The sequence below is a fragment of the Astatotilapia calliptera genome, chromosome 4, assembly GCF_964374335.1.
Source record: "Astatotilapia calliptera chromosome 4, fAstCal68.1, whole genome shotgun sequence".
Classification (NCBI taxonomy): Eukaryota; Metazoa; Chordata; class Actinopteri; order Cichliformes; family Cichlidae; genus Astatotilapia; species Astatotilapia calliptera.
Window position 1 is genome coordinate 4,229,200 of NC_137425.1, and position 21,711 is coordinate 4,250,910.

General features: G+C 39.3%; 1 protein-coding gene across 1 annotated transcript; it reads left to right on the forward strand.

Annotated features, from left to right (window-relative positions):
- Positions 1-1,055: 1,055 nt before the first annotated feature.
- grap2a (GRB2 related adaptor protein 2a) lies at positions 1,056-21,433 on the forward strand. Its single transcript, XM_026164066.2, has 8 exons — positions 1,056-1,342; positions 9,423-9,557; positions 9,636-9,727; positions 10,726-10,845; positions 15,541-15,736; positions 18,849-18,938; positions 19,201-19,317; positions 20,859-21,433. The coding sequence occupies exons 2-8, from the start codon at positions 9,480-9,482 to the stop codon at positions 21,036-21,038; spliced, it is 873 nt and encodes a 290-aa protein (XP_026019851.1). The 5' UTR covers positions 1,056-1,342; positions 9,423-9,479; the 3' UTR covers positions 21,039-21,433.
- Positions 21,434-21,711: the final 278 nt, after the last annotated feature.

Consider the following 21,711-nt stretch of genomic DNA (forward strand, 5'->3'; position numbering starts at 1 on the left):
TAGGGTTCACTTAAGATGCTTGCATATTAGAAGAGATTCATCACAAGATATTTGGCCACTTGGCGAAATAACCGCTGGTGAGACAAAGTGGGTTTGACCTGAGATAGATTTTTCTGTATTTGCAGTTGAGTGACTGAAGTGACTCTCAGTGAGAGTGAAGAGTACCTGTGATTGACGTATAACCTGGTAGTAAATACATTAAAGGGTTACCTTGGCAACTGGAGCCTTCTTTAAAATGCAAATGTGTGGTATGTTTCATAAGTTTGTGTAGTTTATGTAGGTGCTCAAAAAACATAAATGCATACAAACTTTTAAAATAAATAAATAATTGATCCAAATCTTAATGATGCCAAGATTTTCACTGGGAATTTGTGACAGAAGAATAACAGCAAGAGTGATAGGGAAGGTTTAGAAGAGTTGAAGATGTTAATATTTTCAGTGGGAATGATCAGAAATTAGAACATCAGAGGGACAGCTCAGGTCGGACAGTTTGGAGGCAACTTTGGAGGTTTGGACATGTACACAGGAGGGTAGTGGATATCCTGGATTTTTAAGCTGGAGCTGTTAGACAGGAGGGAAAAGAGAAGACAACAGAGAAGATTCACTGATGTAATTCAATTCAATTTTATTGATACAGTGCCAAATCACAACAGCAGTCGCCTCAAGACTCTTTATATTGTAAATTAAACCCTACAATAATACATACAGAGAAAACCCCAATAATCATATGAGCCCCCTATTAGCAAGCACTTTGGCGAAAGTGGAAGGAAAAAGTCCGTTTTAACAGGAAGAAACCTCCGGCAGAACCAGGCTCAGGGAGGGCGGGGCCATCTGCTGCGACTGGCTGGGGTGAGAGAAGGAAAACAGGGACGTGGTGAAGGAGGCAGATGATCTGCTGTGATAACTACTAAATACTACTACTACTACTAATAATAATAATAATAATAGTAACAATAGCTCATTGGTTTAATGTTGGGCTCTAATAAATAATAAAAAACCACACAGAGAGAAGACACGGCGGAACCCGTGGCTTTTATTTTGATAAGGTGGACTGAAGTTGGAGGGAAGGCGTCGCTCTTGGTGCAGCTGCAGCAGCAGAGCGAAGACCGCAGACTGCAGACGAACGCTGAGCGTGTTTATCTTCCGTCCTCAGTCGACTTCATTCACTCTACTGACCCGTCGGGGAAACTTCATTCAGCACAGAAACAGGACTTTAATAAGATTTTTCCTGCATTTAATAAAAGTTTAAAATATGCTGCTGCGCTCAAACTGCACAGGGAGAAGCGGGCAGGCTTAGAATAAACTCGTCTAAAGTTTGAGTCGACTCCAGAGGGGAGGAAAGGTAAGCCGAACCACAATAAATATCAGAAATATTCAAAGAAAAAGCTGTTTGTTAAAAAGACTCAGGTCAGCTCCTGCTCACTGCTCTTCCTCTTTTTCTAAGTTTCTCACTTCTCCATCTCTCATGTTAGTCGCTGAAAAGCAAAATGTGTCTCTTTTAATTTAATATAGATAGATAGATTCCCGCAAATAAAACCCAACAGCTCGTTCTTTCAGCCTTTTAAATTCAGTTGAATTCATTAATTAAGGCTGAACTCCACTTGAGGCTCTGACATCTTCTGGTTATTCGTCAGTGCCAGTAAACTCATGGCAGATCTTCACGCCTGAAGTAAGAATTTCTCGCATTTTCTGCCTGTTTCTCAGATCTATTTGAATCGGATTGTTTGTTCCCCATTTTGCATGCTTAGAGTACCCCCAGCTTTGGGGAAGTGGTTATAAAAGCTATTGTTGGTGAGAAAAAGAGAGGGCCTGCGTGTACTTAGTTCATAACTGACATTAATTCATCAGACTTGTGAACAGCTGCTTCTGTGGCTGCAGTTGGGTCAGACCTCATGTTAGAGGCCTGTTCCATCTCCTCTAATCGAGCTGTGGTGGTCACATCCTCCTCTGCAAACACTGCATGAAGCCTGTGTTGAAAGAATGAGCATCAGGAGCCACTTTCTATTTGACAAATAGACTAAAAGTGGAATAAATTCTGTTTCTTCAATTGTGGAATGTGAATCCAACAGAACATCCAGATGAAAAATGAAAGGAACAGTTGTTAATTCAGTTATATATGCTGCTATATATAATAATTTTATTTTATTAAATTTTCTTCTACTGTACCATGCTGCTGAGTGACTGCTGCTCGTCAAACACATTTCATTGCAATGTTGACCCTGTGCTAACTTGCATATGACAAATAAAACTGAAACTGAACTGCTTTTTACTATTGGGTCATAAAAGTGGCGTCAGGTGTATTAGGCAATTTTGCATCATGTTCTGCTTTTAAGAAAGCTATTAAAATTCTCATTTTTTAAGTATTAGTTGCTAATTCATCAAAGGAAAACACAGAGGCCCTTTCAAAAGTTAAAAACGGTTAAACAACAAACGTATGAAGCGTTGACAAATGAGAACATTTATAGAGAAGTTGTAATGTAATCACAGTGTTTACAGCTAATTAAACTTCCATAAACTTGATGATGTTTTTTTCCAAATCATTGATCCACCAATCCAACCTTATCCTGTTCCCATTCTGACAATCATACCTCAACTTTGGGTGTCTGCTGATGACAGTTACCATCTGATAGCAGGGTTACATTAATGAGCTGTAGTCCTCACTGGAAACGGGGCTAATATAAAACCGATTTTAGCTCAGTGTGAGTGCTTAGTGAATTTAAATGGTTTTAAATGGTCATGCTAGTTTGGCCTGTCCTTGCTCTCAGTGCCGCTGCGAGAGCACACGGAGTGGAGCAGACAGAGATAACTAAGGTGAAATCATGTCAATCTAGTTATTTTACTGGAAGTGCAATAAAAGTTTCCCAGCGAGCGAAAAATAGTGACTCAGGTCTTTTGTGGTTACGTTTGCGTGTTTGGCAAACATACAAAAAAGGCGGCGTCACGAGCGTGAAGCACCTTGTTACCTGTTAGCTTCCTCAGAGCTTTGTTATGACGTATGATCCAGTCTACCCAGTCAGTACTGGATTAGTATCAAAGCTGCATCCCCAATTTAGACAGGCCCGAGGTGCCACTTTGGAGTGGGAAATTTCACATTTACATTTTATTTATTTTCTAATTTATTTTGAATTTTACTCACGAGCTTCAGATAAACAGATACTGCGCCAAGTGGAAACTAAAATTCAAGCGGTTCAGCTAAAGAGTTTAATCTAAATACGTATATGAATTTTGATGTAAAACATTCATTTATTTAATATAAAAAGCAAAAGAAAGTGACACAAAACAGCTTTTTTGATGTTTTTTTTAGTTTTGGCTCCTAAAAATGATGAAAAAAAAAGACTAAAAGCGAGCTTAAATGAACAACTGCTTATACATCTGATGCATCCTGTTACAGGGATCATATTCCTGGGTTAGCTAATAATGCTTCTACACTAGATTTAGTGAACGATTTTAATATTGTTGTGTCTGGTTTTACTTGGAATTTTCCCATTCTGCAGTCCTCTTTGCTTTAACTACCAGTAACGATTGTGCGCTGTGTGCTCTTTCTCTACATGTCTACATATTGAACTCCTTAATATCCACTGGTGCAAATGTTGGGTTAACAAATTCATGTTTTACATTTTGACCCCTTTGAAACACTGATCATGATGTGCGACAGTTTTAAAAATGCGTAAATTGTACTTTAGTGGCATTTTCTGTAAGTAAAAAGGATTTCTGAGCAGCATGTAATTTCTCCCAAGTCGTTTTTATTTACGGGGCACACAACAAGCAATGCTGAGGAAAACCATTATAAATATGAATCAATCTCCCACGTACCTTAAAGGTCCGAAAGTCGTGTTGACCCAACATCTACGCCTGATAAGCTTAAAGCAGCAAATTTCTGCCCTAAAATTTTAGATTATAAAAATGATTTTGTTTGTTTTCCTCGTCACTGAAGATGATTGTGATGACAGTACCCATCAGGATACCTGACAGATCAAAAGCCAGTGATATATTTACCATCCCAGCAAAGTTAAAGCTTTACTTTTTGAAACTTTTAATTCAGAGAAAGATGTCAGTGACTTCTGCACTGCTGGTGAAATCTAAGAAGTTTCAGAGCACCGGTGTGAACTCTTGCATTTGCAAGGGTCGCTGCACAGAGGCAGTTTATGATGCAGGTGCATCAACATGAGAAAGACGCTTCTGAAAGTTGCAGTTGGTTGCTAGTACCACTGAACAAATGCGTGCAGCCTTCTGTTTGCTTTTAGTACTTGGTGGATATGCTGAAAAGGACACTAATTAAGTTCTAAACTAATTCAGGTCAGCAATCGAGTGTTATTTTTAAGCACAACATGCTGGGATTTATCCAGTTTAAGCCTCAGATATGGAAACATTTAATGCTTGTGGCAGCTGGAGGTACTGAGTTTGAGGCTCTGAAATGCTTATTTTTTCCCTCTTTAGCACTAAATAATGTGATTTTTTGGCAAAACATGGCATTTGAAACATTTTTAGGTAGGGCTGGGCGATATGACCCAAAATTCATATCTCAATATTTTTTAGCTGGATGGCGATATAAGATATATATCTCGATATTTTTTTTTTAAAGCCATAAAGTAAGAACAAAAGGGGAGTTCTTAGTCAAAGCTGTGTCCCAGATGTCACACAGGCACTTTTATTAACATAGAACAGATGTACATAAAATTTACTCAAAAATAAATTATGAGCATTTATTAAATAATAATGCTTCATAAATAAAAGAAAACAATGTTGTTTTTGTGCATAACAAAAAGCTCACAAATGTGCAGTCAAAATGTAAACTAAAAGACGAGCACTATAACAAAGACAGATTTCACAGCTGCTCTGTTCCCAACTTGTACTGCGTGACTGACAGCCTGGAGTTTGTAATCCGCTTCGCAACCACGTCTCTTAACAGGTACCATTTATGGTCCTTATACACAGTAAGGTAATATTACGTTGAAGCACAGTACGTATCACTCCGCGAGGCTCAGCCGTAATGCTCCGACAATCCATCAAGCGGTGCAGCTCCGTAGCTTACCAAAGTCGTACTAAAACATTTTTGACAGATTGCTGAGCGCCGTGTTCCACATAAAATCGGTTCGCGGCCATCAAGCACAACCAGAATTCATACATAAGGCGCGCTGTCAACTTTTGAGAAAATGAAAGGATTTTAGTCCGTGCAGCACCTCTGGGCTGCATGGCGTTAGCGTGGTTAGCTCGTTAGCGTGGTTAGCTAGCTAACACGTTGACGCCGTCCAGCCCCACGCACGGGGCGATGCGCAGTAACTCATTAACGGAGATTTGCCGTGTCCATCTTGTCGCTTCCTGCAGGTGAAGCGATGGGGGAGGAGGGGGAGTTGTGTTCAGTGAAGGAGAGGCGAGGCCGAGTAACGTTGCGTAAAGACAAAAGTGGACGAAAGAGAGGCAAACTTGCGGCTCCACAAGTATAATTATAACGTAACATAGACTATATCGATATAAAGGATATGGTCACATCTTATATCTCGTATAAAAATATATCGATATTTTTTAAAAACTCGATATATCGCCCAGCTCTATTTTTAGGCCACATAAATTCAGACTAATTGAGAAAATAATCCCCAGATGAATCAGTCTCGTAAACCATGACCAAACTGGATACAGCAGAGACGACAACTTTGATGGTCTAAATAAAAGAGTACAGAAATGCTTTTAAGGCATATTTGAAACTGTACTAGCAAACTCTAACCACAAAGCCCTGGCTGCATACTGGTCAGTGTTTCAGCTGTGCAGCACATAACAAGGGGGTTTCCTGAAGCTGCAGCCTGCTTTAAAAACAGCTTGAATTGCACCTGTTATTTATTTTTAATGGACAGTTAGTTTGATTAACTAAAATGAGCCTTCATTAACTTTAATCTTAACTCACCTGGTTTATTCTGTTTAAAAATCCTTTTAACCATTCGTATTAAAAAGATTTTTTTATTTTTTTGTCCAAAATCAGCACGTCAGGTTCATTAAAGCAGCCCACAGTGCCACACCGTCGGTGTTGTTCCGAATATTTCATTAAAACAAAAAATCTGTTTAAGTAGGCAGTATCAAGCTTGTATTTGCAGCAGGAACTACAGAGCAGCAGAGGTACAGTGTTTATATTTATGTGTCCACTTTTTGCTGTTTTTTTAGCCACTTTAAATATTTACCCAATACCAATAATAAAAGAGAAATCTTTCAACTTCAGTCTAAGGAGCTTGGAAAGAAAGCGAGTGGACTTGTTTAAGTTGAAGATGTTTCACCGCTCGTCTGATCTGTGGCTGTGATCAGCTGTCAATCCAAAGGTTTCAACTATTTGTCTGCGAGTTTTACCCATCGCAACTCTTTACTTATTACTGAAAGAAGAGTTTTTCAACTGGTAATTCACAATTTTTAGCAGTTTCAGCTGACAACCTTTGGTTACTGTTGTGTAATCTAAACCCGCACTGATACTGAATACACAATGAGATAGAATAGATTTTAGTTTACTGTTTGCACATTACTGCTTATTCATTACATAGTTTGAATGATTGTGTTGTAGCTACCATTGCAAGATTTAATCTGTTGTTTTTATCCAAATCTTTCAAGGATTGGTCCATAACCTTAAGCTCATCATTTCAGGTCTAAATCTGTGACTTTTTGTTGATGGATGTCAGCTGTTTACCCATATCCTTAAAGGACTTCAGCTTATGTTTCATAGCTTTTAGTTAACCATTTCAATCATTAAAATGGGATTTGCAGTTTTTACTGCTATCCTCGCAGTTATTTGTCTTTTTCAGTTGGCATTTAAGCAGCAAGGCTTGCAAAGATGACTTGTGAGTTGTGATGTAATAAGCTGAGGCTTTTAATCTAAAACAATTCAGATATTTTATAAAAAAGAAATCAATAACAGGGTCTTTAAAATGATGAAAACTAAACAAGGCATTAACTGAACTAACAGACCTGATACAACAACACATGAGAAGAAGTTTAGGGTACTTTTCCATCACTTGCAACTCTTCCTCTTATCTCCTCCCAAGGGTATGAGAGAGAGGAAGAAGTGCGAGAACAGACGAGCCGAAGCTGCCAACTGAGAAATCCTTTGACTTTCAGCTAGTGACACCTTTAATGTTGCTTGTGACATAAATTAATTCCACAAAACTTGTTTTCTTTTCGGATAAAGTAAACCTACAAATAAAATAATACACCGGTACCAGTTCTCTTTTTTTCTGCACTCTTGTTGATTTCAATCATCATTTGCCATTTTTTAAAATCTGGGTTATTCGTGCATTCGTTTTATCTGTTGCTATGATTAATTATGCTGTTTCTTTTCTCATACTGTCGTTATCTGATCCACATTATCAAGACTGTGTGACGCATGCGATTCATGTGAAAAATAATCAAAAATTAATGCGGCTTTGTGTGACATCACAGCACTTTGTAGCTCAACAAATGTTTTACTGTTACTTTTTCAGTTACGTCGTAACGGTTTGCATATTCTGTTACGTGCATACATCACTGAGAAATGTGTCACGTGACTCCTCAGCTACCACCCAAGTACAGGACCCCCGCCTCCCTTGTTTCACAATTTCCATGTCTAACCGTTATGTGTTGTGTAATAAAACTATTATAATATGACGCTGTGCGCTGTGCTCTGCGATACGACTAATTAAATATTCAATATTTTAACTGTTAATCTGTGATTTATATTTAGCTGTTAATTTGTCATTTTTAATGCAACACAATTCAACTGTTAATCCATGACTTTAACCAAATGTTTGTATAGTGTCCTTGGATTTTTGAAAGGTGCTATACGAATCTGTTATTATCCTTCTTATTACCATCCTGTGTTTTGAATTAACTGATGAATCTGTCTGATTAATTCAGCAGTTAATCCCTGATTTTTACTGGGATGCTTTAGCTGTTCCATGACGTTCTGTTGAGTAAATCAACTGCTAATCCGGGATTTTGATATGGCTAATTAAGATGTTAAGCCCTGTTTAGTTTTTGTCTAATTCATATATTAATCACAACTTTTAGGTAAATAATTCAGCTTTTAGTCCTGGATTGTTATCTGACTATTTTGGCTGTTAATCCTTGACTTCAAAATAACTAATTCAGCATTTAATCCAACAATTGTACTTTTTTAAAATTCCTTACTTTAGCTACACTTTTTCGTCACTTTTAGCTGACTACTTAACATGTTAATTCCTGTTTTTTATCAGCCAAATGTAGTTGGCAGTCTTTGGCTTTCATTGGATTACTTTAGCTGTTAATCCAAGGATTTACAATGATTAATCTAGTAAACTTTAAACTGTTTATTCACTGTTTTAGCTACACCTTTTTGTGTGTTGCTTCAGGTTACCTAGCTCCTATATATTGGCTTTTACATACTTCCCTGGCACCTGCAAAAGTACCGCTGGCCTGGGATAACTAGTCTAATTAACAGGAACTAAAGTTTTTTACATCTGAATTTGAGTCAGGTTTCAGACATCTGTTCATTATTAAAGATAAAAACCATTATAAGGGTTAAAGTTTATTTTAAGTCTGTGTGTGGTTTAACAGGTGACATTTGTTTGCTAGGTTAATATCAGCATCGGGTGTTATGCAGCTCTGTGTCTCTTGTCAGAACTGTGTAAGGTTGCAAAGTGCTCTACAGCTGCAACGATAGAGCCAGCTTTTTCACGAAAGCTTACCACATCCTTCACTTTGTAACCACAAACAAGTGAAGGTTTTATTCACGTTGGTGGGAAAATAAAATAACCAGCTGTGATGATAACTGCTGTCATGGGATTCAGATCCTTAACATTAGATCCACGTTTTAGAGCTCCTTCGTTGGAGAATTGCATTTTCTCGAATACTGCGTCGACCCCTGTCTTCTCATCCTTTCTGTATACGTTTAAATAAACTGCAGGGAATGGAGAAGTGGCGTCTGTGTCTCTCCATAATGTAAAAATGGACGACAAATGAAGTTTTCCAGTTCCTGTTTACTCCTTGCATGTCATTCCCTTGTCCTTCCTTTCCATGTCCTATAAATTATGAGCTGTGTATAAGTATACCAGAGCCCAAGATGGTGATTTCAAATGTCTCATAAGAAATATTGAGTTCATTAGCACAAAAGGCTAAAAATACCTCAGCACTACAAGACTGAATGGTTGGTTCCAGGCAGAGGGTGCACACTGAAACCTATTAGAAAATAAAATACGTATCATTAGAGTTTCTGTTGTAGTCCAAACATAAGTATATGGTGATGGAAGCATAATAACTAACATTTACATTTACAACAGCTTGAGCTCTTGTGGCTTCCGACAGACACAAACCACACTATCAGTTTAAATAAAATGCTGTTGTCTGGTTTGCATGTTCAAGTTTCACTGCTGTCAGCTGTATTTTTACAACCTGTAAATCATAACTTGTGTTGGTGTTTGTCTTCATCCCTGCAGAAAAAGCCCTTTGCCACTTCTCCTTCACGTTCTTCTAAACCTCCCTGAAACTTCTCAATGGAAGCCTCAGGAAAGTATGACTTTATCGCAACAGAGGACGAGGAGCTCAGCTTCAGAAAGGGTGATTTACTAAAGGTCAGTATATGATTAGATAATGAAGGCATGTTTTCCATTTCCTCCAGCTTGACACGTTTTGTTTTTGCTTTTGAACAGATTATAAACGTTGAAGGTGATTGGTGTAAGGCGGAGATGAATGGACGGGAAGGATTTGTACCACATAACTACATCGATTTCCAGATTCCGGGGTAAGAGAGGGACCTACAGCCTTGAACTACAAACAGATATCTTTTGAAAATCCAATGAATGTGTAAAAATCATTTCTTTGTGGGGGTCTTGAACTGAGGCGTGAGCTGCAAATTGACTCACGATGCCAATGCTTTTACCCTTTGAGTGGAAAATCTTCAGTGTGTGCGCACTGACACGAAACAACAGAGGCGGAGCGAGGGGCCTGGTGGACAAGAAGTGAAAATACGGTTAAAATCAGTGTCGAGAAACACAAATTAATTCAGTTAAGTTTCATAATTTTTGCGCAAACTGCTGTGAGAGCTTGTGGTAGGGTTAGACTTGGGTTCACATCAACTCTTGTACGAAATGTTTGGCTTAACCCAGGGAAATTTATTCTTACAGGATAGTTTAGGCCAAACGGCGTGTAAAAGACTGCTGTAGCTCAGGTGGTAGAGCAGGTCATCGGAAGGTTGGTGGTTCAATTCCTGGCTTCCCCTAGTCTGCATGCCAAATATCCTTGGGCAAGATACTAACCCCAAATTGCTCTCCGATGCATCCATCGGAGTATGAATGTGTGTGAATGTTAGCTATGAAGCACTTAGAAAAATGTGCTTGTGCGAATGGGTGAATGCACAAGTTGTGTAAAGCGCTTTGAGTGCTCAGATGAGTAGAAAAGCGCTATATAAGAACCAGTCCATTTACCATTTGAAAGGTTTTGTTGTTTGTGAAACAATGGCTGATTGGCTAAAACAGAGCATAACTCTAACTCGGGCAAACATAAAAAAGCAGCAGTATAAACAAACCAAAAGATTTAGGCAATTTTAGCTTTTTTATTGTTGTGAGTGAGACATTGAGCCTCAGTGGGATTACAGGTATGAATAAAGGGTAAATAAAAACGACTAAAGCAACATTGGTTCATTCTTGGTTTTAAACTTTTGTAACGATTCCTGGCCGCTTTGTGCACGAGTGTGAGTGACTTAATTTAGATAACCAGCAGCATTGTGGCCTCTGTGTGCAGGTGGTTTAAGGAGGACGCCAGTCGCAGTGCTGCAGAGGACATACTCAAGTCCAAAACTGTCGGGGAGTTTCTGATCCGAGGGTGCCAAACCTCCCTGGGGGATTTCTCCATTTCTGTCAAGTGAGTAAAGCAATGGGAAGTCTTAAAGTTTGGCTCACAGCTATATTTATGCTGAAGCTAAATGCGTACTTTAGCGTGCCTACGTGCTGATGTTCAGCATGTTTAACTATGCTTAGTCAACATCTGGTTTGACAGTTAAAGGGGAAGTAAATTATAGAATATTACCGAGTCACTTATTCTGTTTGTTCAGCTCTTTGACAGCATGCTAGGCATATTAGTACGTCAGCGTTTTCAACCAGCATCAAACTGGATATCCATTCTTTTAGTTCATAAAACAGTAAAGAAATATTTTTACATTTGTTTCGCATATAGACCAGACGGGGCTAGATCCAGATCCAGAACCAAATGGTGTTGTTTTTCAAGAACTCATCACATAACCTGATGTTTTAGCTTCTTTTTCTTTAAAAATGTAAACTGAACGTCTTTGAATTTGGATAAAATGAGACAATCGAAAACATCACTTTGGATTTCTGATTACCTTTCTGCTCTTCTTTGACATTTACTTGATTTTTAATGATTAATTCAAGAAAAAATTACTAGTTGCACCATGTAATGTGTTATAAAAATTGTGCTATAAAAACCAATCACAAAGTTTTTCATTTGGCTCAGCGGTGAAAGTCTGCTGGTGTCTCGTATTGACCGGTTTTATGTGTCATGTAAACGAAGGGAAGATGCTAAAGTTTCGTTTATGTTATGTTTCTACCAAGCGGCTGGCTCCAAGTGAGAGTCAATCTCCCAATACTGTTAAATGATAACTTAACAGCACACCTTCTAAATATGGTCTAAGAAACTAACATTGTAAAAACCGTAACTCAAAATAATATGTCCAGAAACCTGTGGGTGATGATGCTGTCTATTTTATTAATAGTTTATGGTTTCAAGCTAAACTTCCAGCTCTGTGTGCTGTTTGAGTGTCACGTGAATGGACAGTGGTAGAGACCAGTTTCACTCTCATTCAAAACTGCCGAATCTTGGGTTTCAGTTGAAACCAAACTTCCTTTTTCCAACTTTGGTAACTAATAAACACCAAGATTTTGCAATGGATGGCACCAGCCACAACACCGAGGGTTTGTTTGACCACACTGTCATTAAAAACAGATGCGTATTCACTGTGTAAAGAAGATTTATATAGGGACTTGCAAATACTTCGGATCTTAAAGTGTTACAGCGACCTATCCCACAACCCCCACTGCTCCTGGTAACCATTTTGGTTTGAACCATAACCGGCTATACACTTTCAAAACTGTCTCTTTGGTCCAACTACAGTTCCCATGAAACAGGCCAATCGGATTAATATAAAAGTACGTTATATCTGCATTATTTCTCCCAGCCAGCAGAGGGAGACTCGTCTGTTTGCGAAAAGACGAGCTAATGAAAAAAATAACCATACTTGTCACTTGAACTGTAACTCCAGTGAACATGGTTCATGGTCTCAGTTGCTAGTTTCAGGTCTTATTTAATACTTAAGTCTTATTTCAATACAATATGAGGTTAATTTTGTAGCTTAACCTCATAAATCAGAATAACACACACAAATAAAACAGAGTATCATTTAGAGCTGTGCTTTATGTGCATCCAACATAGACATAGCACCACAAGTGTCAAAATGAAATAAATACATAAACAAACAGTTAATTAAAAGTGTAATTAATTAATTGTGGATTTATTTAGTCAAAATCCTATTCACTGTGGTTAATATGGTACTGCATGCTGTGCTGCATGCATTTATTTATCTTTAACTGCAGCACCAAAGTCAGTGGGTGGGACTAAAGCTGCTCTAGTCAAAGCCTTGCTTTGCTTTTGGTCAGTGTTTGTTTCATACTAAGTATAAAGAGTTTGAGTTTTCATACTTGCTCGTTCCTGCGTGACAAGTACAGTCAGGACTGGAGGACAGCTCAGAGTGAGACGGCAGGTTGATAACATCTGACACTTGGCGACACTTGTGCACAGCTTCACTGAGTCCTTTACCGCCTTTTTACGCCTCAGCCATAAAAGCCTGATGGCGTATTGTCGTCACCCTGCTGGGTGGGCGGGTAGCCAGCTAGGCGACATGGACACCAGAGTTTGTGAATGCGATAACTGGAGATTAAAGCGACTGATACCATCGGTGTATCTACTGAAAACCTGAGTTCGAATCTCAGTGACCTCGACCTCAAGGTGAGAGGTCAGAGGGGAAGTTTTCTGAAAATGTAAACACAGTTGATATTTGGATTAAGAATTAATTTAATTAATTTAATTAATTCATTATGTATTTAAAACATTTTTTATTTACAGTTTTAATGAAATAATATTTTGGTGATGTATTTACTTATTTCATTTTGGCACTTTTGAGGCTGCACAGTTATTCATGTGAGGCTGCTGTATAGTTTTTCCAGCATAAAATGACACACAAAATCTATGTACTTCATTTATGTCAGGGGTGAGGAACTCCAGGCCTCGAGGGCCGGTGTCCTGCAGGTTTTAGACGCATCTTTGATTCAACACAGCTAATTTTAAATAGCTAAGCTACCTCCTCAACAGGTCTTGAAGTTCTCCAGAGGCCTGATAAGTAACTAATCATCTGATAAAGGTGTGTTGACCCAGGGTGAGATCTAAAACCTGCAGGACACTGGCAGTTGGACACCCCTGGTCTGTGCACTCCGTAGACCAAAAAAAACAGTCAAGAAAATCATCAAATTGACATTTAGATTGTTTGAATTATTTTAATGTGCTTGTGCTTAAGAAAATAATTAGGTTGTTTTTAAACTGGAAGTGTGATAACATCTACTAAAAGATCAGTTAGAGTTCCCTAATATTTTGGCATTGCAGTGTCACGCCCTCTGAGCTCTTTCCTCCTTCGCTGGAGGTTCTTATTTTTTATCACCAAAGACAGCTGCAGAATAAACAAGCGAGGCAGAGGTGAAGTCAGTTTATCCTCTTGTGTCCGCTGTCTGTCAGACCACCAGCGCAGATGATTCCTTTTAGCGCTCTGATTACAGGATCCGCCGGGACAGTTTGAAAGACTGTATGTTATTTATAACACCCGTGCAAAATATCTCCAGTCCTAAATGGTTTCAAGACTCGTGTATTTTAATTTTTCAGTAACCAGTAACAGGTGCTGTCTTTTAGTATGTCCATGGGTTTTTAATGTTGTGGTCAGAGGTTTACGTACACTCGTGCTCGGGCATCAATGTCTTGGTGATTTGGGGCTTTTAATGATTTCTTTGAACTGTTCGTTTTCCAGGTTGGAATAACTGTACCGGAAACATCTTTATTAACTGTAATAAATGTGATTTGGGTGCACAAGTTTAAGTTTATTGTTGATTTTCTCCAATCCACACAGACTCAAAAGTATACTTACAGGGACATTCAGCCACACTAATGTTTGGTTTAATCTCATTTAGCAAGTTGCACCTCGACCAGACTCTTTTCGTAGCTTCTGGCATAATTATTTCTGGATATTCGACCATTGTTCTTCGAAGAATTGAAAGAGTTTCTTCAAATTTGTTCCAAAACCAGTTTAAATGTGTGTCTGGGATCATTGTTCTCTTGGAGCACTCAATCTTGCCCACGTTTTAACTGTATAGTAGTTAAGTTCATTATTACATCCATGTTGTGCAATGTACCATTGGCATTAAATTAGCACCAGAGCATGATGCTAACACCACCGTGCCTCAGCTTTAGTCATCCAAACATAATTTGGAAAGAAACTGAAGTTTAGGGGACTTCAGCTGTAGATCTCTGTATGACCTCTGTATAGTTGGGTGGTAGTTTTACACTATAAATTGGCTGCTTCCTGGGTGTTGGCTGAATTTTTGTTGTCATTTGCTCGAAGCAACACATCACAAGCACTGTACATACAGTACCGTATGATTCATAGTGGTGAAAACTCTGGTCACACTTTAAATAAATAATATCCACACTTCAAGTGCTCTTAGGCCTGTTATGTGCCTTGAGTAGATTTACTTTTTTTACACTATATAAATTGACCCAGTTATGTGCTGAGGGAGTTTTTGTTTGATGTTGTAGTTTTGTGCATCGACCAGCAGAGGACAATCCAGATAAGGAGAGAGGAACCGTTGGGATGAAGGAAACAGGGAGTCGTCTGTTATGTAGATGTTCTTGCGCACTCCCTTTAGAAAAGAATGAGAAGCAGAAAAAAACCTCAAGAAATTAAACAAATTTCAACTCCTTCTTTCAGGGCACTGTTTTATAAGAGCTTCTGACCAGGATTAGTACATCAAGGTTTTCTCTCTATAATAAAGGGCCACGAAAGACTCTGTTTACTCAATTTTATTTCAGTTAACATCATTTACACAATCACACATTTGTTTCAATTTGGAAGTCTGATATGATCAAGGAGAGACCTTTCAGCCTTTGTCTCTAATCCAGTTTTAAGACCTGATTTACTTCAGTTTGGTCTTTGCTGCATATAAATCTGGACAGAAGTAGATGTGATGGATGCGATTCGTCAAATTAGTGTAAAAGTATAGCCAGACTGAAGCTGTATGAGGGGCGAAAAACTGATGTTTTAATGGATTGGCTTTATATAGCGCTTTTCAAGGCACTCAAAGCGCTTTACAAAGCGGTTAGTTCTGACCCTGAAATGTTATCCACATAGTGTTGTGTAATTAAAAATGACCTTTTGTTATTTAGTAGTTATTTAGTCTGTGGGCCATGGATAGTAAAGATGTAATCTTTATCTCTTCTCCTCAGACATGAGAATGACGTCCAGCACTTCAGAGTGATGAGGGACAACAAAGGCCAGTACTTCCTGTGGCAGGAGAAGTTCACCTCCCTCAACAAGCTGGTGGAGTTCTACAAAACCAACACCATCTCTAAAAGCAGGGTGATTTACCTCAACGATGGCAGCCTCAACGACAGCAAAGGGTTCCCCTCCCCATCCCAGCCGGTAACGCCTCGAGCATATCTACAGAAATCAAAACCTGATTATAAATTTTACATTTTGCAGCAAACATACAGTAATGTGTCACACAGAGATAATGGGATAAATGATGTGACAGTTTCTGTGGTATTGCAGAAGGTCAAACCACATTTCAGGTGTCAGGCAAAAAGATGACGTGTTAAATTTCAGTGTAATGAGAATTTTTTTTCTAGTCATACTGAGAACATTTTTAACAAAGACTATTTGAAGCCAGCTCTGCAAAATCAGGGAAAATTAGTCTTTAATAGACTGAAAACATGACTGATAACTGATAAAACCGATAACCCATGATGATGATCTAAATGCCAAACACTCCAACGATGACATTTTCCAAAAGAACATTTTTACATGTTGATTGCAGAGAAGCTTTTGAACTCTTCTATTAAACCTCTTGACCTTTAGAAGAACTCCTGGTGAAGTCCTGGTGCAAGATGGGCAACGATAACCTAGCATGCTTTTGTTTTTCGATGGTAGGATAAGTTGGAAAAGCCTAAAAACGAAACTGTGCAGACAGAGCTCTACACACATGGGTCCCCAACTGGCTTCAAATCATAGACTGTGTATAAAACATGATGACACATGAAGGTTACAGAGCTGACATTTAGAAATCTCAGCGTTAGTGTGCTGGATGCGGTCATGCTCGTTTTTTGGAGCCAGAGGTTTCTATATTTGGACATATGAGTTTGTTATGCTAGCAAATTGGACTCAGAGGTACCTGCTAATTGTGTTAAGGCTAATAAAATATGAGCTAATTGTGCTAAGGCAAATAAAATATGAGAATTTCTCTTGTCTTAACTGAGCCTCACATTATTTCCTGTAGAAATGTTCCAAAAGGCAACGACACCATACTGTAGCTCGGCAGCTATAGCTAATTTTAAACACTAACTACCTTTGAATGCACAGTTGGTATCATGGAGAAACTATCCACAAAGACCAAAACTGTTTTATTGACCACTCTGTAAAATGTTTATTTCTTCTAAAGCTGGACTTGTTGACATGGGACTCTGTGGGGACCCACATTTGGGGGCAGCCTTAACTGGCCATTAGAGGAATTGCAGTTTTGATGCACAGACTTCATAGTTGCGCTCTAGAATTTGCTGCTTTGGTTCAAGCCTCTTTCTTAACCACTTAAGCCACTGTGTTAGGTGTGAAACTGAGACTGAATCAGAGATATAAATGTGCTCAGTTTCACAATGCCTCCCTCCCTATTATTAATAGAGGCCTGTTAATGTTGAAGAGATGCTGTAAAAGTGAGGCACCTGAATGTGAACGAACATGCGAGGAGGATTATCTGAAGCCACTGAAAAAAGCAGAATGATCACTTTATCACTAAAGTTAAGCTGTAGGAAAGCTGTAATGTTTTAAGCCTGTTCAGGCAGAGAGCGAGCAGGAAATACATGAAAATAATAGAGTATGTTTTTAGTTTATGATTAACTGATAAAAAGCAGAACTGTGACCAGTTGCCCCCCTTGACTGATCATGTAAAAGAGTGTGAAGAGGAAATGAAAGCTAAGAAGGTGGTTTAATGTGAGCACATCAAAGTGATGGAGGGAAACTGTAAAAATCCTGAGAAACTAAAAGCGCCACGCAAACGTCTACGTGTCTTATTCGAGTCTTTGAATTCTGCGTCTTTCTGTTGGTAGAGGTTTTTTTTTTTAAAATACGAAAATATGTGGACATACACATTTCCGAGTCCTGGGTTGGACGCCGTCAAACATTTCGCTGCATGTTGACATGATAGCATCACACAGCTGCTGCACATTTGTCAGCTGTGCATCCATGATGCAAATCTTTAGTTCCATCACATCCCAAAGGTGCTCGATTAGACTTTGAGATGATTTGAGCTTTAGCGCGTTACCCTGCAGGAAGCAGCCATCAGAAGACGGGTAGGCTGTGGTCACAAAGGGATGGACAGGGTCAGCAAAATACTCAAGAGGACTGTGGTGTTTAAACGATGCTCAGTTGGTACCAAGGGGCCCAAAAGTGTGCCATAAAAATCATCATCACCACCAGTCTGAACCCTTGATACGAGGCAGGATGGATCCATGCTTTCAGGTTTGACCCTACCATCAGGATATTGCAGCAGAAATCAGAACTCATTCGACCGGGCACAGTTTTTCTTTAAGTGTCAAATGTTGGTGAGCCCATGTAAATCGTAGCCTTAGTTTCGTGTTTTTGGCTGACAGCAGCGGCGTGCAGTGATGTGGTCTTCTGCAGCTAAATCCCAACTGTTTCAAGGTTTGCAGTGTTTTGCATTCAGAGATGCTTTTCTGCATAAATTTGTTATGAGTGGTGATTTTAATTGCTGTTGTCTTTCTGTCAGCTTGAATCAGTCTGGTCATTCCTCTCTGACCTCTGACATCAACAAACTATATTCTGATGCTCTGTTTGAACCTCAGCAGGTTGTCTACATGCACTTGTTGCCATGTGATTGGCTCATTAGATATTTGTGTTATAAAGCAGTTAAGGAAGTTTATCTAATAAAGAATGATACATTTTGGACAAAAATTACGCATTACACATACAACAACAGTTGCCCTGATGCAAGTGTTGTTGTGATTTGGTGCCAAATAAATAAAAGTGAATTGAGTTGAACTGAAAGGGAAACCAAAAAATGTTAGCTGGATGTTAGTTTAACCTTTGGTAATAAGTTCTTCATTGATCACCCACTCACGTCTACACTGAAAGCTCAGTAATGTTGGGTCCTACGATGAAGGAAACCGATGAGATCAATAAATTTTGGGATACTTTTGAGAATGTAATGCACTTGTTTGTGTTTTACTTTGAAAACAATCACATTTGAAAGCAGCTCATGGTAAAACTGGGCGTTCTGGTTGTAAGAACTTGTTAATTTGTATTTATGATGTTCCATGAAGGTATAAAGATGCACTTTTCTGCTTCAGTCTATTTTAGGAGCTTAAACGCAGACCCATATTACATTACCTGCGGTTGTTCTTGTTTTGAAGTCTCTTTCACTGTAAAAATCAATCATGCATAAGATGAAAAAAGTTAGATTTCTGAACATAAATAGAAATAAAAACTGCATCTTATCTTCTTCCTGTCGGCTTCCTTCCTGCAGGTGAAGAGGGGGAGTTTGCCTGAGCAACGTACAACACCAGCTTTCAATACGGCTCCACGCCGATCTTCAGACCAGAGTACCAGCTCGATGGTATGAGCTACAGCTTTTCTTCCTCTCAGCTCTGAAGTCTCTGATAGCAAATAATGTGCAAAGGTTTTAGCCACAAAGATAACAATAGGTTCAGAACTTTAAACCAAGTGCAGGAAACAGAAAAGCAAAATCTAATTTGCCTTTAAAGAGTCGAGACCAAGCTATTTTAGGCGGGGGTGGTCGTAACGTTTCGGCTCATTGTTCTGTGTTGTACAATAAGCAAAAGCAGGAATGTAACGTGTGTGTTGCTCTCTGCTTTAAGGGCAGAAGACCCGAGCTGGAGGCGCGAGCGCATACGATCGGCCACACAGGAAGAAACAGTCCTTCTACTTCGGCTCAGCCTCTGAGACGCACCTCTGAAACCTTGCCTCTGCCTCAGGTCAGCCCCGCCACGCTTTGATGCTTACTGGCTGTGGTAAACACAGGAAACTGTAGACCAGCTAACATCATGTTGATACACTGCGTTCAGCCGGGTGACATCAGCGTTTATTCTAAACTTCCAATAAGACAACATGAAACGAACTAGATCACAGCTTTAAGATTTTAATAAAAATAATGACTGCTAGGAACACATATCTCAGTACTCGGAATAAATGGTGACAAATATAAACAGTTGTGTGAAAAACTGAGCTTGCAGAGCCATCTTTATTAGCAGCGACTTGAATTGTTGTTTTCGGTATAACTTTATCGGTCTCTCACATCGCTGCGGAGAAAATTAAGCCCACTCGTCTTTACAGAGTTGCTTCAGTTCATTGAGGTTTGCGGGCATTGATTTATGCACAGCTTCTCCTGTAAGGTTGCACCACATTTCAGTCAGGGGGAGGTCTGGACTTTGACTTTGACTGGGCCGTTGCAGCACCTCGGTTCTTCTCTTTCAGCTATTCACACAGCCGTATCATTGCGTGACTCAGTTTGAGCCAAGCTTTAGCTATCAGGCAGCATCACATTTGACTTGAGGATACTTCAGAGGAGATGTTTGTGCCGATAACGTGTTTGGTTTTGTGCATCATGGTCAAACATCTCCACTTTAGCCTTATCTGTACAATGGATGTCTTGTTGTTTGTTCAAATATAACTTTGCAAACTTAAGCCATGGTGCCATGAAAAGTCTTTCTTCTGGCATCCCTTCCAAACAATCCACACTTGTTCAGTCTTTTTCTAATTGTGCTGTTGTGAACTTTGACCTTTAATATGCTAATTGATACATGTAAAGTCTAAGATGTAGCCTCTTGGGCTCTTAGCTGTTTCTCTGAGCACTGCTGACCTCAGGGGGAAGTCCGTGCGCGCACCTGCATATTTCAGACCAGCAGCCAAAATCTCTGCTTTCTTTGAAGTGTTGTGCTTCGCCAATGATCAGTAAATCAGGAGCGTTTGATTAGCCGCTCCTGGCAGCCACTTACCCCCTTAAATCCTGTGCAGTCGTTGTGAATGTACTCTGCTTTGTCCTGAGAAAATGTTCTTTTTCAGAACTGCCTTTACACAGAAGTGAAAAACACGTTTAAGCTCTATTAAAAACTGCAGTCAAATCAATTTACACCCACTCAAAGTGTCGCAGTCTGAAGCCACACTTTGCTTATTTTTGAATAACAAACTTTGAGTATCGGTATCAGGATATATCATAGTTTCAATAAACTGCACTGTCTGAGATGTAGAGGAACAGAAACAGAAGTATTTGGCAGTCTGGATGTTTGATCTGTTTTCTGGTAATTCAGTGGAAAATGTTTTTAAAAAGTGCATTTTGGGTAAACTTTAAAGGCTCATGTCACTGTATGGGATGTGTGGCTGCTAAAGACAAGTTACAGAATATGACTTTTTAGCTAATGTTAAAATGCAGAAGTCACAAAAAGCAGTCCAGTAAAGGACTCTCACAGCTACAGCTGTGTCTGTCAGGTATTGATCACTGTTTGGTTTCCATCTGCAGAGACCATCCACGCTGCAGGTGAGGGCACTCTACAAATTCACCGCAGAGGAAGACGACGAGCTCGAATTTTCCGCCGGCGACATCATCGACGTGCTGGATAACTCCGATGCGTCGTGGTGGAAAGGCAGGCTGAGAGGATCGACTGGGCTGTTTCCCGCAAACTACACAGAGCAGCTGTAAGGAAACGCCACAGGCGATGATTTTAAAACGCCTGCGTGCATTCAGACTCGATCTGCGGCTGCGTCAGCTCTTGATGGGTTTCTGAACGTGAACCAGCAGGCTTCTGTATGTGCTGCGTGTCAGCCTCCTACCAGAGGACTGAGGCAGTGCAGCTTTATTTACAAAGGAGCAGAGACACCTGCAGGAACTTCCTACAGCTCCCACATGTTCACCTGGCACACAGGAAATGCTGCAAATGATGCCTGAGGATGTTGTTTGTATCATGACGTGTCAGTAAGCATGTTGTCTGAATGCTTGCTGGCCAGGCTGCTGATGAATGGACTGTCTGCTCACTTTTGACACATTTTTATCAAAAAATGTTATTGACTTTTTAAATAAACTTTTTTTTATCACCACCTTCATGTTTAAATGATGCTCACTCATAACGAGGGCTTTCTGTGGGGTTTTTATCTTATCACATTTTACCTGTGATATTCCTGATATTCATTTGGGTATTTCTATCGTTTTAAAGGTGAGTTTTTATTTATTTTATGTAAAATTTAATGTTTTATTCTTGGAGTTGGTCTCTGCATGATTCACAAATCAAAATAATCTTTATTTTTTATCTCTTACTGGGCTTTGGTGCAGCTACCAGCCCTGAAATTAGCCATTTTAACTCCTCCCCCTTTAAAGA

Excerpts from the sequence above, each read along its gene's own strand:
- grap2a (XM_026164066.2), top strand. The coding sequence starts at position 9,480 with ATGGAAGCCTCAGGAAAGTATGACTTTATCGCAACAGAGGACGAGGAG. Across the intron at positions 15,737-18,848 it reads TCCCCTCCCCATCCCAGCCG|GTGAAGAGGGGGAGTTTGCC; the intron begins GTAACGCCTCGA and ends TCCTTCCTGCAG. Across the intron at positions 19,318-20,858 it reads AAACCTTGCCTCTGCCTCAG|AGACCATCCACGCTGCAGGT; the intron begins GTCAGCCCCGCC and ends TTCCATCTGCAG.